Genomic DNA, 14614 nt, shown 5'->3' with positions numbered 1-14614 from the left:
AGCCTGGCTGGTGCACCTGGGGCTGAGTTCCCAAAGGTGCCCCATCCCAGGTACCAGGGCTGCATTCCCAAAAGTGCCCCATCACAAGCACCAGAGCTGCATTCCCAAAGGTTATTTCATCCCAAGTGTCAGGACTGGGTTTCCAGCACCAGATGGCAATCCCAGAGGATGCCCCATCCCAGGTACTAGGACTGCATCCCCAAAACGTGCCCTACCCCAGATAGTAGGACTGTAATTCCAAAGAATGCCCCAGCCCAAGGTCTAGGACTGGGTTTCCCATCCCAAGCACCATAGCTGAATTCCCAAAACATGCCCTATCCCAAGCAGCAGGCCTGCAATCCCAAAGGATGGCCCATCCCAGGCACCCAGGTTGGAAATACTCTCACCATCAGCTCCAACTTTGTGCAGAACACCTGGGGATGCTTTGTGGCCTTCACCACGTAGGCTAAAGTAGTTACTCCCGCCTTGAAATGCCCCAAACCCCGTGATATTCAGAACCAGATCCACACACGCTCCACACTCTGCCGTTCTGCCTTTAGGATGGCGTTATGGGGCCAGCAAACAGCCATGGGGGAGGGCTGGGGGTGCACGGAGGCACTCAGTATTCTGTCAGAGCAGCACAGCCTTTGTCTGCTCCTGACCTTTCCCACTGCTTTGTGGCTTCCCTGGCTTTTTTTTTTTTCCTCTCTCTCTCCTTTTTAAGGAATTTAAACAGAAACAGCCCACACCAGGGGAAAAAAAATAAATAAAAAGGCAGAAACAAAGGAATCATCTAAACAGCTGCTTTAGCAAAACAAGCAGCTCTGCACAACTGCAGATTGTAATCAGTGTGTGTGTGTAAAATATGAGGAGTTCAGGAGGAGCCATCTGGCGTGGGGAAACACTGACATGGCAAAAGGAGCGGGGAAGGGGGGCAGCAAGGGGGGATTATTGGTATTCCAGCAGCATCTTTGGGGCTGGCGGAGCTGAGAGGCCCTTTGTGGCCGCATCGCAGAGCGGAGCAGAGCTGCCTGTGCTGCACAAAGCCCTGAAACAGGGGCTTATCCTTAAAGCAAGCACAGCAAAAAATAAGAGAAAATTAGAGACACCCCACAGCAGTGAGAGTGAACACAATGGGAACCAAACCCACGTGGAAAAACAAGACGACCCCAAATTCTGCCCCACTGCGGTCCTACAGGAAAAGGATGCTCTGAAGCTGAAGTTTCCCCTGAGCTGCTTTTCTGCACCAAACGCTGCAGCGAGTGTGATGTGAGCCTCCTACATCTTTGGACTGGGGGGATTTGTTTCTGCTCCCATATGGAGACTGGATGTGAGTTATTCAGACCCAAGTGGAAGGCACCCAAACTCTCCCAAATTCCCTATTTCCTCCCAGACTCAGCACACATCCAAACTCACTTTCGCACCCTGGCTGCTCTCCAGCATTTCAGCTTGAAGACTCCCGAGCTAATTGTCCTTAAATACCAAACAATGTGATGCACTGGGCCCACGTTATCCCAGGAGCATCTGCTGGCTGCTCGGCAGCCTCCCGGAACCAGATGGGAAGGGATGTCCTCGTTTAAAGGCTTCTGCTCACGGCTAACGGGGATTTCTTTGCTACGTGGTCACCGCCCTCGTTTCAGGATGGGCCCAATGTCTCATCCTGAAAATCCTTCTGAGACTCTGCCCAGCACAAAGCCACTCATTCTGGGATGCTGAACCCGCATTCAGGCAATGCACAAGTGGGAAACTCGGTGATTTCCAGAGCTCTGACCTATCAAAGGATTAATTGGGATTAAGATCAGAGTGGTTCTCATTGCTGCTTGTAGACACAAACCCACCCAGCTCCCACTGCTGACTGGGTGGCTTTTTGCCATTCCTCTTCCCATCTGCTGCCCGCTGGCTGTGCAGCTTTCAGGCTGTGGGCTAAGCCGAAATGAAGGGAGGTATCTGGGTGCCTTAATTAAAATTAACTCAAAATGAACAGCAGCTCAGACCCCGCGAGAGCTGGCAGAAGACTGACGGTGCTGTGTGCCCACACGAACCATTCCAGCCAGCAGCATCTCTCTGTTGGGGCCTGAGAGGCTACAGAGCACCCAGTTTCAAGCACCCAACCCTAAGCCTTATTTTCAATCAGGAGATCAGTAATTAGCAGCTTTGCTGCATGGACGCTGCCTAGAAAGGCATCAGCGTTGACCACTTAACTCTGTAGCAGTTCCACTGCTCCTTGGCTGCCCAAGCGGTTCTGTTAAGACACAGAAACTGCAAACGGTGTCACTTCCAGCTGACCAAGATCTGGGCTGATCTGCAATCAAAATCTTCACGGTAAGAGCTCTGCATCAGGAGAGCGCCTGCGGCTGCGCTGGAACAGCACTTGCTGTGATGAGATAGAGGTCTTGGCATCACCTGCATTCCCCATTGATTCTCCTTTTGGGAGGTGTCAGAAGCAAGTGGAACAGCACAGCACCCAGTTGCATCTATGCCCGTGTTTATTTATACTGAACAGCTTTAAAAATACAGAATAAAATAGCTTTATCTACTATTATTCACAACATCTGGTCCAAATATTACATTTTTAAATATTTGTTTAATGAAGCCATGTTAGAAAAAAAATACGAAATTAAAAAAAACTCCATAAAAGAATTACACATCTCAGAACAACAAAAAAAGGGGGGAAAGGAGGGAAAAAGGAAGAAAAACCCTCTTGCTTAACATAGAAGTTTTACAGCCAAAGTCAGTCACAAAAAATCATGAGAAAGAAAGAAATATTTATCCCCACTGCCTAAGAACTGTCAATAGTTTGTTACGCCCAAGGTTGTCATAAAGAGACAAAGTACAATAATTTGGACTGGCAGCAAGATGGTTGACCTGGAAAGATGTCATAAATGCCAGATAACACACAAGGCAATTCTAAATCTCTCTCTCATATCAGTATGTATGGATGACAATGCACAGTCACAGTCGAATTAGAACTAGACAGGAATACTGGGATGTTTCTAAACACAGATCCCCAGTGCAGCCCAGCACTCAGCCGGATGGACTCACGGGCAGAAGCTGAACACTGGCAAACTTGTGGCCTCCTCCAACACTGTAATGACCTGTTGTAGCTACAGAAACATGAGAGCACTGAGTGTCTGCCATCCCATGCCCCAGAAAGGCTGTTGGCCTTGGCAAGGAACAGTACAAAACGTGCCCCAGTGGGACAGGCTGGGGAAGAAAGAAAACGCGACCTGCTGAGCGAGGCAGATTTTGTTTAAGAAGGCCACATCAAAGAAACACTGTGGGTTGTGCTGGTCTGTCACATGCATTTCTACGCTGATACACAAGTCACGTTAAGCACAGGTTGTATCAGGTGCTGTGAACATCCAGTGGCTAAGTGAAACCACTGGAAGCTGGCTGTTATAAACCACGTCTGCCTGCAGTGCTGTTTGTGCACAGATGGACGCCTCCCGTCACGGACACACGGCTGTGGGACAAACAGCACTGAGGGTTTCAGTTTGCAGGAGCCAATTCTGCGCCGGGAGTACTGAGATCTCAGTAGGGAGATGAACAAAGGAACCCTTTAGTTTTCGGTAGGAACATAAAGATGGGTAAATAAAGTATACACAACTACTATAGGTTCGTCAATGAAGAAATTCTACCATCACATGACATTGTCATGACAATCATACCACTCCCTCCCAGGAAAACCGCAGTCATTATCCTGAGTGGAAATGTTATTCTTAATATATGGAAATAAAATACTGCAATATTCATGTACAAACCAAGTTGTCATATTTCAAGTCAGTATTAAAAGGCATAAAGCAAATTCTGGGTTTAAAGGTTGAACTTTGAGGAGGTGACCAATCGTGTCCCTCCGCCAACACATCCAATATGACAACATAATCGGTCACAGCCGAGCTCGCTGTGAAACCTGAATTTCCATAGGTATAATTTGCACATACTTGCTTTAGAAAAACGTGTTTCAACATGTTAGCAACAATCCTTAATTTAACCTTAAAAAAAAAAATACAAGATCGATTACAAAAGTCCAAAGCCGTGTCCTTCTGCACACGTTTTAAACCATCTCTGATATGACAAGATGATATTTCTACCATGAATATTTGCCCTTCCACCTCAACGTCTGGCCGAAACGTTTCACTGCCTCTTCGCTCCTCCACCAGGTGCTCTCTGCTGCAGCTCTGCTCAGCACTGCGGTTTGAAAGGCAGGCAGTGACAGACTGGGACAAACACAACACTGCACGTGGAGTCACCTGTGAGCCACACCAGCCGCCCCCGCTCCGAAGCCCAGAAGGGAACGGCTGACACAAAGGAGCGAAGTGCTCCTCAAACCAGCAGCAACTGCTGCACTGCAGCTCAACCCGCGCTCCTCCAGCGAAGGGCATTTCACACCAGCCACGCCAAGACTCAAATGTAGAAAAGTGGACGTGGGAGGAATATTTAGGGTCTGCGACTGCCTGCCACTTGCACAAAAACGGGGGCAATTTCAGTGCCTCCCTCACAAAGGAAAGCAAGCATTGCATTGCACTGCATCTTCTCTGAGTGGCAGCCCTGGGACTGCTCCAGCTGCATCACAAAGAGGAGTTTCTCTTTCCAAGGCAAGTTGCCTGTCAGCTCTGTTCTTTGCTTGCCTCAAAGCTCTACAGAGATGCATGCTTCAATATAAAGATTCAGGGTGCAGCAGCTGCATCAGAACCTTCCCTGCACATCCAGGGAAACATCACCGACACCATCATCACTTTTTGCTATACGTTACACATGCTTCAGCAGATCTCCATTGCAAAACTGAGGCTCACCTCTCATCATTCATATTTGCAGTAAGACTGACAGTGTCGTTACACACAATACAAATCTGGTTACAAAAATGACTGCTAACTACAACTATTTATCTTAGTGTTACCGAGTTAAGTGGCTAGAAAAGCAAAGCATGCCAGCTAAATGCTACTGCGCTTCTCAGCCAGCCCACAGAATCAGTATGGGAGAACCAAAAGCTGAGAAAGAATTAAACCCAAGTTGGATAGAGTCATCTGGATTCATCTCTTTGGATAAGCCTGGCCCAGGCCGCTGGAGAGGGGTGGTGTTCTGCCCCAGGAAGAAGGAAGAAAATCCTTGGATTCATTGCCTTAAATTAACCCACAAATCACGCTGGTGGTTCTTTCTGACATGCTCAAGTGAAGACAGCGCAGAACACAAAGGCTTCACTCCCTCCAAAGGTGAGAGAAGATCACTATTTCTCATCGCCTCGTCTCTTCAATGCGTAAGCATTCATATCTGGGGGGGAAGTTGAGCAAAGCCTCAGGACACAGCAATCACTGCTGTGCTCAGCTCCCATCACTGGAAGTGATGCGCTTCAGCATTTAAGAGGTGGCAGTGCGCTGAATCCCAAACCTTTGCCTCTTTCAACATTTTTATGACAATCAACTTTGGCATTTTACCTGACAATAACCACCATACACAACTGGATTTTCCGTTGTTTCCTTGCCCATTTATTTTAACTCCTCTATCTCTCTCACACATCTTTGGTTGCAGGTGAAGTTGGGAAATTTGGAAGCTCTGAGCCACTAATCACAAGTCTCCACATTCAAATCTATTTGTAAGTGGATGTGAAAATCTAACATCTCGCTACCTGTAGAGGAGAATTTCAAATGACAAAAATGACTTAGTTTTAAAGGCAAACCAACCTTGTCTATGACACAGTAACTCTTCTGACTAGCTTTCAAAATAGACCGACTGACACAAAGACTGCAAACTACTGAAAGTTCCCTGGAGCAGGAACAAATACATGCTTTGTTATGGAAAAAAAAAAGAGCATTATTTTATGTTTCTGGAAACAGCCATGACATGCTGAAAAAGGATGTCCATGGAACCATTCCAATCCTACACTACTCAGCACTGATCCATAAAGCTCCTTCCTTGCCCTCCCCACCCCAACCCCTCCATGCTTCAATAACCAATAACAAATTCACGTGGAAGTAGACTCAGAAAGCAGAGTTCCTGCACTCCTGTCCAGTAGTCAAACCTCGATAAATATATTACTGAATTACAGGATCTACTCTTACGTTTCTCCAGGAACACAAAACGCAAGCACTGTAGAGCATACTGGCCTTGAAATTACATTACACTACATTTCCCTGATGATCTCCACAGCTTAAAAATGCTTTTGGGGCCACACCGAAGTCTAAAACTAACTTGCAATAGTAAGAACATTAAACATGAATGAAACTTTTAATTATGAACGCATGATGAGCATGAACACTCACATAACATCAGAGCTGAGACTATTCCAGGAAAAAAAAACTCTGAATGGTGCCCTGGTTGGACCCAATACCCGTTAAACCATCCAGTGGATGAGGACATCAAATGTAGTGTCTCTGCCATTCAAGACCACCTCTGTAGAAGTAGCGAGCTTTTACAGTAATCCCACAAAGAGGAAAAAAAGAGAGGCAGTGCAACAGAAGCCAATCATTGGCAGCACTGGATCTCGACACCCGAACAAGAAATCTTGCACAGACGCATACCAGGGAATGCTGGTTGCACTCTGATCACGTGCACACAGGTGTGAATCCCTCTGAACCCCTTTTGTAGCCTTCTTGTTTAGGAAACATCTGGCTGCATCCATTCACTTCACTGTCAGACCTGCTATCAGGTCCCACCTGGAAGTTAAGTCTCCCATCTCTACGAAAGTCAAGCTACATGCATCCCTTCAAAGAAAACCTACTCCTGGACAGTAGTTAGGTGGTTAAGAAGCCAGGCAGAAAATGGAACAGTTTAAAAATGCGATACGACATGAGTGATTCTTTCTAAAGCAAGAAGCCAACAGAAGTCATTCAGAGTTTTCACAGGCAGAGTTCTTATGGAAACTTCTGTCGTAAGGCTGGACATCTGACTGAACCATCAAGCCATCTGAAAAATACTCTTAGGATTTGCCAGTTTAAACTAAGTCTGGTTTCCAGGGATCTGAAACTATGGAATGTGCAAATCAGTGGTCAGAAACAAAACAGACATGATTAGGCATAATTAGAATTATTATTAGGATTCAGATTTTCTGGCATGACTAACATTGCCAGCAATGAGCGAGCCGAAAATGCCAGCATAAATGACTTAAATAAAATCACCATAAAAAGTAACATTCTCAAGCACCTACATACTTCAGGAACCTAAGTCCCATCTAAAATAAGCAGACTTGGGCACGCAGGTATCTATAGCTTTGGACAAAAGGAAGAAAAGAAATCCAACAGAGACACTATATCTGGCTACCACCACCCACAACAGGAAAGCTTTTTCTCTTTTTTTTTTTTTTTTTTTTTAAATCTGTCTCAGCTCTGGTTCCAGAATTTAAATGCAGATATACAAAACATATATTTTAATGCTTCTTAATCAGCAAGAAACTGCAAATACATCTTTTACTACAACTACATAATATAGTTTCAACTAAGGCTATACTGTAGCTTCTGAGTCCTCATCTGAACTCCTGCAGTTACTGCTTTTCCTGAAGCCTTTCCATGTGTAACCCATGAAGGTTGGGCTGATGGGCAGGAAGCTGAAACACCTGTATTTTTTGATGAAGTTCATGCCAAAAGGCAAATCATATGTCTCCATGCCTTCCAGTGACTTGCTTCCTTTACCAACTCCTTTCTTCCATTTCCGTATTCCCCTTTCTTCAGGGCTTCCTAGAAGTAGAGAAATAAAATAAATAATTACACACACACTAGGAGGAAGAGCAGAAAGAAAACAAGCCTCAAGACTCAGGCACCTTGTTCAGTAAAGCAATGGGAGAATCTTCTGCGAAGAGGAAATAAAAATACTGGAAAACACAATTACGTATCTGGAAGTTGAGGCAAATCTTTGCTCTCAAAATGGAATATTTTGAATCCCAAAATATTTTTACTGTGTCTTCCGCAGAAGCCTGGAGCAGGCTCTGGACTGGGCTCTGATCCAGCTGTGGATGTCCCTGCTCATCGCAGGGGAGTTGGACTGGATGAGCTTTAAAGGTCCCTTCCAACTCTAAGGATTCTATGATTCTAAGCATCTTCTGGCCTGTTTTTTTTCTTTGCTATTTTCTGTTTTTAAAGAAAATGGAAATCTTAACTTGAAAAGGGATCAAAGCACTATCAAAGAATCTGAGGCATACAGGAATGAAGTACCCTGCTCCAGACAAATCAACAAAAGCAGCAGCATTTACCTCCTCATCTCCTGTCCCCCTCCCTGAAATGCTGTGCTATCACCACTCAGAGAAGCAGGCACTACTGCAGGTAAAACAACAGTTCACACTGACCTGGAATGGTGTTATCCAAAATAAACGCAACACAGCCACCAACAAACATGGCTGTAGTGAGAAGAACATTCAATACTTGATCGATGCCTGCTATTCCTAGAACAGAAAAGAAAAATAATTTATTGCTTGCTTGAACTTTAATCACACATAAGCACATTCTATGGATTTACAAGAGAAAACTGCCATTGAGACCAGTGAGGAATTTGCTCAATCTTCCACTGAGGAGCACTGTATTAATATTGTAATCTAACTCTTTGCTTGAATGACCTACTTTTCTATGCAAGCTAAAAAAAGGTCTTAAATCTAATCTAAATTATGCTCTTAAATCTAGTTCTGAACTGACAGCTGTAAGAAAACCTTTTCTTTTCAAAATCAGTTTCAGTGCCCCTCTACAGAGCCTTCCTTTCATGACATTCACTATCAAAAGCAACAGTCTGAAGTTGAGTGCATTAAAATTCAGATTCCACTCACATCCAGAGTGACAAGAAAAGCTGAAAAATGGAAACAAACTCCTAGTTTTCAAGTCCAACTCAGTACTTCCACCTGTTCTTTCAACACTTTTCGTAACTCAGGCTCAGCTTTGCAGTCCCTCTTTCAGTCCAGCTGGCAATTGTGTCCAGAAAGAATGTTATGCATTCTTACCCAGAAAAGCGGGACAACTTGAGATGTACCCCACCAAAACACTCAACTCCAATCTCAACATCCAAATTAATTTTCCTCTGAATGCACCTGTCTTCCTACCGACAGCTTTTACTGCCTCCATAATAAGTTGGATTTCTTCTTATTTATTTAGTATGGACTTCATGCATACGAACAGGAACACATACCTGTCACCAATGGATTCTGTTTGAGATAGCTCGGAAGGACAAGTCCAAAGAAAATGGAAAATCCAAGCACAAACAGGTTGCGAGAAGAATTTAGATCTATGAACTGGAGGTTAGACAGACCCACAGCTGTAATCATCCCTAAATAAAAACAGCACAAGTCTCACTCTTTAGGCTTCTTTTTCTTAAAACAATAAGAAGATAGCAACACAAATGCAGCACAGGAGTAAAAAGATGCTGCCATCGACTACATGAAGAGGAGCAAAAAACATACGTTACCAAAGAGAGTGCAGAAGAGGGCACCAAGCACGGGGTCAGGCAGGGATGCAAACAGAGCACTGAACTTGCCAACCATCCCAAGCAAAAGCATGAAAGCTGCTCCATACTGAATAACCCTGCGGCTTCCAACCTGCAGGAGAACAAAAAGGAAAGCATGCTGGCAAAAAGTCCACATTTTATCCACCTTCACCCCTTGCATTTTATATTCATTTTCACATTCAAACTTCCACATATTTTTTACAGGCTGCAGAGCCTTTACAAACACCTCAGACTCAGCTGTAACATGGCTGCAGTCCAGTCCTAACAAAACTGTAAGTTTGCTTTAATTAGCTTTAACAAAACCATCTGTAAGTGCTGCAGTCACTATAACCACGTGGCACGGTCCCATCCACAATACAGAAAATAAGTAGACCATAACTAGGAGAGATTATGAACAGATCAGCAGTGACACGAGCGAAAAGAAGTCATGTATGGCCACCCTTTTACACAGTAACACATATATCAATCATCTTTCATGCAATTCACCCGAAGGAGATACAACCTTTCTAGACAGATTATCAAGAGATTTTATAACATCCCTCTGAGATCAAAACTGAGTGCACTGCAGATGCAAATCATGGCTGTGCTAATGCTGAAACCAAGTGTCTGCACTTCCTTCCCTTTTCTATTTTAAGCATCCAGACACCAGGGCAGTTGCTCTCTGGCACCATGTTGTAACTGCAATTGATTAATCTGAACGTTCAACATTTTAATAGTGTTACACAGCTTAAGAGGTCCACTAGGAACAAAAAATAAAAGCAAAAGCGTTATACTCGCACAGCAGTTTCTAGCACAGCTCTCTGCAGACCTTCTATTAGAATACTATATTTCAAATAAATTGAAATTTATCTGTTAATCACATTGACTGTGCTAAATGAGTTAAATCTATGCAAGTTAGCCTGCAGCTTCCCCAGTTTGTGTGTAAATAAATATATTCCTTTCCTTACGAGCACCAACACTTTGGTCTAAAACTAACTTGCTGTATGAAATAACCAGATGCTTTAAAAAAAAAAATCCCCATGATAGTGACATTGATCAACCTCGGCAAGCCAAACGAATTAAACTTCAGATGAGATTTGAAAGCAACTGAAAGCATCTTGGTCAGCATCTAGCTTAAACTACGTAATTACTCCAGGCACTTGCATACGTGCTAAGAGATTGTTCTGGAAAGTATGAGTAAGGATATGGTACCTTGAAGATGTAACCACATCACTGACATTGTGGCATAAGCTGGCTATAAGTTTGGCCTAACGACTGAGTTTTAATCAATCACCCTCATCTAGTATAGCTCAAAGGCCCTGCAGTCTTTCCATCCAGTTGAAGCCTTGAATTTAAAATCCTAAATGCAACCAGTACTAATTTCAAGGCAGGTATATGCCTTTTCAACAGTTGCAGTGGTATAATGGGATCACTATAATTGTTTAGACTTTGCTCATGAGCACTGAAGATTGCCTTTTACAACTAACAGCAGAGTATCTAAGTTGTACAGATTGATTCCAATAGAAATTGAAGTTGCAAAGCTGTTTAGATTTTTTTGGGACAAATACTCACACAGCAAAACAGGGCAAATCACTGGAGCACAGCCATCCAGCTGTGCCACTCTAGATAAGGCACATTCAACTCTTCCATCGTACTCTCTGAACAAACCTAATCGTACTTAACTCTGTTCTTTGTTTCAAGAGAAAATGCATCCTCATTCCTGCACCCTTAATAAAAAATCTTTGTTAATTCATGGAACTACGAAGTGAGCAACAGAAAGAGCAGAACAAAATAAACCTTTCTCTAAGGATTCTTCAAGCAAACTTCTAGGAAATTTCCACCAACAGAAAGGAGGACTTACACAGACAGCAGATGGTGCTGTTAGTATTTATATTGCATTGCAAAAGCAAACAGAGCCATCCTTTCCTAGAGGAAAAAATATGGCTGACGATAAATCCATCATCTACACTGGATTAAGCTGGGGGATGAGTTATTCCAAGAGGAGCACATACATCCCGCATCTCGCCTGCATGAAGTAGATTTACAGCTCCCAAGCCAAACACACAACAGGATGTACGCAGTTACAACGTAAATTGCTCTTTCTGATTTTGCTGATATTTCTTAACAAGGTTAAATTAACAGTGTCAAGCTAATCCATCTGCAGCCCAAGGTCCCCCAGCTCAGCACAGCACTCAACCACCCATCAGTTCAGTACGTAAACAAAGGAATTCCTCAACTGCTTACACTTTGCTGACTGACACTGCCTCCAAACTGTAACCCCTTAATCATGCTCAGTGATTTATAAACATATCACAACAGAGACATTTTAACTTTGAAGTTACCTGGACTGCAGCTCCTGCTCTAGCTCTGTCAATGTAACATCCTAGTACAGATGTAGACAAGACCCAAGGATCTCAACTTATATTTCGTTGTGTCAAAATGAGACACTGGAAACAGTCCTGTAGCAACGCTTTCACAGCTAGGAGATCCAAAGGAATACTAATTTCTATGCAGTTTACAGTGTCTATGCCTCAACTCAAGAACACTACAGTCCTGGAATTCTTTGCTGGTTTTCAAAAGGCTAGTTTATTTAGCATCATTTGCATTATGAACATTTTAAAACTCCTGTTTACTTAGAATGAAAATAAGATTTTTGGCATCCTTTCATAGAATGGATTTCTATTAGACAAGGTCTGACACTTAAGTTTAGAATACTGTATGAAGTTTAGTCTGCACGAAGTGCAGCTGTAAAATATGAGAATAGCATAAGCCAACCACAAGAAGACAAAATAATACTCAAAGTCACTGCCTGATTAAGGTATAGAACATACCTTTGTGATGCCCAGGACACCAATGTTAGGGCTGGAAGAAGTGGATCCATTCCCTGTCCCAAATACTCCATCCAAAACACAGGAGAGACCCTCAATAAAAATTCCTCTGTAATTCAGAAACAGAAAATTGTCAAACTTGTATTAGCATTGACTCACTCAGATGGTGCTTTATAACTGCAGTGCCTGTTAAGGCATCTGTCCCAGATGAATTACTGTAATTGACATTTCAACTTCCAATACAGCTGGAAAATCAACTTGTGTTCTGACTTTGTGTCTCAGATAATCACGTTCCTAAAATGAGGAAATTAAACTCATAGAATCATAGAATTGTTTTGGTTGGAAGGGACCTTTAAAGGCAATTTAGTCCAACTTCCCAGCAATGAAAGGAGATATCCACAGCTTATCACAGGGATGGGACATCCATCATCTCTCTGGGCAACCCATGCCAGTGTCTTACTACCATTATAGTGAAAACCTATTTCCTTATATCCAATCTAAATCTCCCCTCTTTTAGTTTGAAGCCATTTCCCCTTCTCCTATCACAACAGATTCTGCTAAAGAATTTGTCCCCTTCTTTCCTATAGACCCCCTTTATACACTGCACTGCTGCTCGCTCTCAGATCTCCCCAGAGCCTCCTCTGCTCTGGGCTGAACAGTCCCAACTCTCAGCCTGTCCTCCTAGGGGAGGTGATTTAGAGTTCCCTCCCCAGTGAAACTGTATTATTTCTTAATTTCTATAGATCCCAGTAGGAACAGGACTAAGTTTCCAATGTTACATTTGAATCAGAGTTGGACTTAGCTCTTCCATCTTTCATTTCTCATCCTCGGCCCTTGTGTCTAACACATAACAGCAGAGCACAATCCTGCCTTGCCCCAAGGAAAAAAAACATGACAAGAAAATAGAATTGATACTCATTTTTTCCTTTTTTTTTTGACATACCTGTTTATCGCATGAATGGGAGGAGGAGGAGCACAAGACAACCTGGCACAGGCATAGTAATCCCCTATTGATTCAATAATGCTTGCGACAACTGCGCTAAGCATTCCTATAACTCCAGCAGCTGAAATTGTTGGCAGTCCCCACTGAACTGTGAAGAAAACAAAACTGAAATCTCTCATGCCACATAAAACAATTTAGATTTCAAAACGTAGAGTAACTTATTATTCTCTAATGGAATCAACAAACTCCCTTCACAGTCACACAGCCTGGCAGGTTCACTTAGATTAAAGGAGCAAAGAAATAACCATCTAACCGAATGCTTTGATCATGTTTGGGGGCTTTCCTCCTGCTCAGAAGGAATCTGAACTACTTATAGGGGAAAAAACCCAATTCAGATCAGTGAGGCAAACGCCTCTTTATTGTCTTTCCTCTGAAAACTCAGTCTTTGGTTACAAGTTTAGTCTATCAAACGAAGACAACGTCCAACAGCCAGCTATGATCACTGCACAAACAACTTCCAATTCTAAATTCCTTTACAAGGGAAAGTAAGATTAATTTAAGTCTACAGAAAAGCTTGGCAGGTTTTCCACAGCCACTGCCTTGATGCTTTTATCTCATTGAAATAAAGAGTCTCTCGCAACAAAAGGAACTTTTAAGTTACACAAACATGAAAGAAGAAGGCTTCACAAATAAGAAAGGTCTAATGAGGGTGGAAAAATTTTCTGCCTCTTCTTTTCCCAAACCCTTCTATTATACATCTTGCAAGTAATGCTTTAGATGAGTTTTTTCCTAAGAACTAACCAGAAACAAAGCATATGAAAAAGCACGGTGAAGATACTTCATTATGAATGCCCATACATCATAATGATTTATATTACTCTATTCTGGAAGAGTATTATTCTCTTATGATTATGTTAATTTCTGAGCAGCACAAGCACAAACCAGTGTACAGCTCTATCTCAAGTCCTAAGAAAATGCCTTTAACAGCTTTAGACTTAGATGTAGCTGCCAAAAGAATAAAATCAACCAAGGTGCCACATAAAGGATTTTGCACTGTCTTTTATGCACTCTTCTTCACTTTCGTAAGCATTGACTGGCATCTGCCAGCTTGCCCATAAGCCCAATTCTGGAAGTCAGATTATTTGCACAGCTGTCTAATAGTTGTGCTAATTCAAGAACAGTTGCCTTCACGGGCAGGGAAATGTATGAAGTTGGAAAAACTCCAGGCACTAGTGATTCCTTTAACAATGAGAATGAGTAACTCCTGTAGAGAGCTACTGAAGTCATAATAACCCACCCTTATTTCTGTAACATCAACTGCAGCAGGCCACAGTACTGCCAAGTACAGATAAATCAACCATCTACCTGAAGCCCTCATTAAATATACAGTCACATCCATGTCGTTAGGAGTCAAGAGTTACCTAGATAAAATCTAGCAGAACTGATATTGGCAGGCTATCAAAAGAAAACG

General features: G+C 42.9%; 1 protein-coding gene across 4 annotated transcripts in view; it reads right to left on the bottom strand.

Annotated features, from left to right (window-relative positions):
* Positions 1 to 2447: 2447 nt before the first annotated feature.
* Positions 2448 to 14614, bottom strand: part of SLC23A2 (solute carrier family 23 member 2) — a 62441-nt gene continuing 50274 nt past the window's right edge. For all 4 annotated transcript variants that reach the window (XM_085242930.1, XM_010723071.3, XM_019622616.2 and 1 more), the window contains 6 exons: positions 13144 to 13291; positions 12204 to 12309; positions 9355 to 9484; positions 9079 to 9216; positions 8252 to 8347; positions 2448 to 7646 (listed from right to left, as the gene is read on the bottom strand). In XM_085242930.1, the coding sequence (XP_085099056.1) occupies positions 7414 to 7646; positions 8252 to 8347; positions 9079 to 9216; positions 9355 to 9484; positions 12204 to 12309; positions 13144 to 13291 (851 nt within the window). In that variant the 3' untranslated portion in view covers positions 2448 to 7413. The remainder of the gene's footprint in view (positions 7647 to 8251; positions 8348 to 9078; positions 9217 to 9354; positions 9485 to 12203; positions 12310 to 13143; positions 13292 to 14614) is intronic.

This window comes from Meleagris gallopavo, chromosome 24, assembly GCF_905368555.1.
Source record: "Meleagris gallopavo chromosome 24, MGAL_WU_HG_1.1, whole genome shotgun sequence".
NCBI classification, from domain to species: domain Eukaryota; kingdom Metazoa; phylum Chordata; class Aves; order Galliformes; family Phasianidae; genus Meleagris; species Meleagris gallopavo.
Note: the sequence above shows the minus strand (reverse complement) of the source record. Positions and strands in the feature narration are given on the sequence as shown.